This window comes from Magallana gigas, chromosome 3 (genome assembly GCF_963853765.1).
Source record: "Magallana gigas chromosome 3, xbMagGiga1.1, whole genome shotgun sequence".
Taxonomy (NCBI): domain Eukaryota; kingdom Metazoa; phylum Mollusca; class Bivalvia; order Ostreida; family Ostreidae; genus Magallana; species Magallana gigas.
Genome location: NC_088855.1, coordinates 10,267,600 through 10,271,970, shown reverse-complemented (window position 1 = coordinate 10,271,970; position 4,371 = coordinate 10,267,600). Strand labels below are relative to the sequence as shown.

The 4,371-nt window shown below is 35.9% G+C and overlaps 1 protein-coding gene across 1 annotated transcript; it reads left to right on the top strand.

Annotated features, from left to right (window-relative positions):
* The first annotated feature begins 399 nt into the window (after positions 1–399).
* LOC105346619 (aquaporin AQPAn.G) lies at positions 400–3,302 on the top strand. Its single transcript, XM_034481900.2, has 3 exons — positions 400–1,051; positions 2,202–2,282; positions 2,512–3,302. The coding sequence occupies exons 1-3, from the start codon at positions 494–496 to the stop codon at positions 2,740–2,742; spliced, it is 870 nt and encodes a 289-aa protein (XP_034337791.2). The 5' UTR covers positions 400–493; the 3' UTR covers positions 2,743–3,302.
* Positions 3,303–4,371: the final 1,069 nt, after the last annotated feature.

The following is a 4,371-nucleotide window of genomic DNA, read 5'->3' as shown; positions in this document are numbered from 1 at the left end:
ACTAGAACTCGTCAAATTTCACACCTAGTCGCTCGTGCATTTACGTAATGTGGAAATGTCCAATCATTTTCTTTATCGGAGATGGAAAAATAAACAGGCTATATAAAATAAGAAAAATATGTTTCAGATATAATCTAACCAAAAATTCTTTGAAAATGTAAGTTACGTTAACGATTTTAAGTTCAAATTTGCAATTTTCTTACAAAATTTTATAAACTTTAAATCTACTTTTTAAAAAGGTTTTAAAAAGATGTGCGACTTTAAATATTACACTAAATAGATCGCAGGGAGCATTTCAATTCTCTGTTGATCTAGAGGCTTAAAAGAGAAAAAAATCTAGAGGGAGGTCACTTTTACAAACCTCCCTGATCATGCGCATTAAAGTCGCGCAGCGCAATTTGATTCCAGTCTAAAATTTTCAAACATCTCTCCCAGGGTGCACAGGAAGATAAGCCTCGAAAATCATATCCAAGTCAGCGCTTGGTCCTGTAACATGTGGAAAATCATGAGGGAGAACTTAGAGGATTTGACAAGCCCAAACCTATGGAGAGCTGCGGCGGCAGAGCTTCTTGGAACATTGTTCTTGGTCTTTTTCGGGTGCGCTACCGCCACAGGACAGCAAAACCAGGCCGATACTACAGTGGACTATGTACAGATTTCACTTACTTTCGGACTCATCGTGGGAACCATGGTTTGGGGTATAGCCCATGTGAGTGGGGGTCACATTAACCCCGCCGTTACCCTGGCGGCCCTTGTGACAAGACGGGTGAGCATTGTCCGCGCCCTGATGTACATTGTGTCCCAGCTGATCGGTGCCATCGTGGGAGCAGCAATACTATTCGGCCTGACGCCCGCAGCGGCCCGGGGCGGGCTGGGCGTTAACGGTATGAGCGGGGACGTAACGGAGGCCCAGGGGTTCGGGGTGGAGGTTATGATCACGTTTGTTCTGGTTTTCACGGTCCTAGCGTCCATCGACGAGAAGCGAACAGACCTGAAGGGCTCCGCCCCTCTGACCATTGGGTTAGCCGTAGCTGTTGGACATTTGGTGGCCGTAAGTAGACTTAACAAGTCATTTGTCAATTTTCTTATCACGGAAACTTTTGTGAATTTTTCGGTATCCGTAAACAGTTCTGACCACCAATATTTTGACCCAGGCTATCAAAAAAGAGTAAATAAAGTGCGATAGTTTTTTAGTATTTCTTTACATTTCTTCAATACTAAATAATTTTCAAGTAACTTTGCATTCTGGAATTTTAAAAAATTCAATCACCCATCGCTATGTACGGTTCCGAAATTTGGCGTGAATAAGTACATGATATTTTCATACTTTTTGGTTTTCATTATTTATTTCAACTTTATCTGCTTTGAACATTGTTAAAAAGTCTTTAAATTTGTTTGAACAGTGTAAAAACTCCATTTTCATATCTGACTTGCAATACAATGTACCGTATGGTCAGCACAGAATCCCAGAAGTGTGGTGGTAAACCCGCGGTCCATTTATTCGTTTATTGCCACTTCTATTCCGTTTACTGCTCTACAAAGAAACAGAAGGTCCGCTTAATCAAAAGTTTATCTCTGTTTAATGTTCAAATCAGCGTAATCTAAACAATTTTGCCTTTCCGGCTCCTTAATCAGCGCGTAAGACGAGACCCAGGAATGATGCTAACTTATTGTAGTAGCCAATGTAGTGTCTGTTTACATTAGTTTGAGGTCACTTTTACCTGCGTTGAAAACTTCATATTTCACGGTACATGTGTGAATCTCAAATTTTTGTTTCATGTTCTAAGCCTTTTTTTAAAAACCATTACGCTTAAAAATATGGTATAATCTTTTATGAAGGAAATAATTACATAAAATTATGGAGTTCATTTGTATTTCGTTTTATTTGGTCATTTCCTTTAAATATATTTCAATTAAATTTAAGTAAAAAGAAAAGCTTTCAGTAAATGGGGGAAAAGACGTTTGGTATTTTTTTTTTTAGAACAATCCAATATTAAAACGCATCAAATAGTGACCACTTATCACCGCTTAACACGTGCAATGGCAGGTTCCGACAGAGCACGGTGTTCCGCGGTGTTTGCGTCCGATACTTCAGAATTTTCTACATAACAAACTCATGTTCCCTCTCATCTTCTCCCCGTGATAGTTAAAACCATCTTGTTATAATTTGATTTATGGTATTTTTTTTCGTTAAATTACAGATTGCCTACACCGGATGTAGTATGAATCCAGCCCGAAGCTTTGGCCCCGCCGTAATTCAAAATGCCTGGGAAGCTCATTGGGTACGAGCAAATGTTTATTTACATACTGCATATTCAATTTACAGTAATATTAATGTTTATATGTATTTATTTATTTTGTATGTCATAACTTGGATGAAAAAACAATTTGATTGGTATAAAATAATTAATACCTGAAGAGCTGTGTTATGGAAAATAACTTATAAATGTTTTCAAATATATATAAACTGCGATGTAAACATTTGTTAATTTGGTACATTTCTTGTGATAGGTCTTTTGGATTGGTCCAATGGTCGGCAGTTTTGTGGCTGCTCTACTGTACGAATACATTTTCTCGGCCGGTGCAACCCTCGGAAGAACCAAGCGCTGCTTAACTCGCAGTCGCGCGCCATCGGAACCGGAAAAGGGCGAGGAGCTGGAAAAGGTAGAAATCTGTGAACTCGACGAAAAGAAAGATCTGGAATCTGAGGATGAGCAGGCGAAGACACAAAATGGACAATAGACTTTGACTTACTTGAAATCAGTATTTGATATATTTATATATATATCGTTTGTATACATGTACATGGGTCATTGAGAGCGTGGTGATTTAAACCAAACTGCGGAAGAAGTAGATTGCCACTCTTTATGTGTAATTTTGTCTAGTTTGAAACTATCACTAAGCACTGTAATTTTCCTCAAAGAGAAACGTAGTTAGCATCTATAACTGAAATTACAGTCTACTCGCAGCTATTTTGATGTAATGCTATAATTGCAATGCTTTTTATTGGCTTCTTATCAAGAAACAAGCGCCAGATTAATAGATGCAGGCGATAACAGGGTTCCCACAACATCGTAAAAGTCTAGAGTAAACTAGCAGGTATCAATGGGACATAACGAGTTTTATTTTGAATGATCTGTATTATGTAAAATAGTGTAGGTATCACAATTTCCCGTTTGGCTCTAAATCTTTGTTTACCAGGGTCGCGTGTGTCATTTTTTGTCATTTTCACAACATTTTTTGTCTTCTTCTGATTGTAATCTTAGTGAAATAAGATTCTGTGTGTGAAACTCTATCTGCTACTGCGCATCGGAAAAAGTTGACCTAAAAACGATATGCACTTTCAACTCATTCAGGTTATGAAACAGAATAATTTAGCTTTGCATTGTACCTAGTATGCAACAAATTTGAGATCTGAAAGTCATGCCGTATGCGCATATAATGGTTTTATATTCTTTAAGTTAGTCCCTGTCACGTCACGTGTCGAACTTCATCAAAAGGCACGTGCATATTACAAACTGTTTCACAACACAATATGTTATATTATACTTTAAATTTTGAATTTGAGTGCATAAAATGAATTGAATAAAGTGTGCAAGTTGTACCACCTGTGTGTAAATAGAACTTTTTTTTACTCTTAGTTAGTTTTATATTGTAAATGTATTTAAATATATAACTTGTAAAAGAAATACCCTTCCTACTATGTAGTTTTTTTTTCTAAATTATATATTGTATTGTAGATTAAATGTATCCGACAATTCTATGTAACTTATTTATATGAAAAACTGAAATAAAGTATTATATATGTTCAGGTGTTTTGGTGTTTATATTATGATCTCTAGATCTGCGTTTTACCAAAGAACTTACTACATAGTCGTAAATCTGAAAAGTCCTCAATGTGCAAAAATTATACCGAACTATTTCTATCAAATCATTTCAAACGCAATAAGTATATTTGATTATGACTTTATCGTGAAAAAGTAAAAAAAAAAATGCAAAAATTTCTTGTTTCTGATTTAGTTCGATAGGAGAATCTAGTGCTATGCTGTGTCATATATATAAAAACAAAATCATGTAGACTTGAAGAATAGCATCAATGTTGGATTTTTTTCCTGTTAATGAATGAATAATTGGTTTTTGGAAACAGTGGTATTATCATTATTCTATGAATATCGAAATAATATACAAAAGGTGATTGAAAAGAACCCTGGGTTATAGATTAAAATAGAGAAGCCTTATGTACATACCGAAGGAAATACCGCGTTATTAGAACATTTCTTTACCTGCATAAAGTGTGCTTTAGAAATCATCGCATAGATTAACTATCGTTATATAACTGTAGCAAATGATGTGTTAGTTTGAAACTTATCT

Bases quoted from the DNA above. Each gene is read 5' to 3' on its own strand.
- LOC105346619 (XM_034481900.2), top strand. From the start codon at position 494: ATGTGGAAAATCATGAGGGAGAACTTAGAGGATTTGACAAGCCCAAAC. The intron at 1,052-2,201 runs GTAAGTAGACTT...GTTAAATTACAG, and splicing joins CTGTTGGACATTTGGTGGCC to ATTGCCTACACCGGATGTAG. The intron at 2,283-2,511 runs GTACGAGCAAAT...TTCTTGTGATAG, and splicing joins ATGCCTGGGAAGCTCATTGG to GTCTTTTGGATTGGTCCAAT.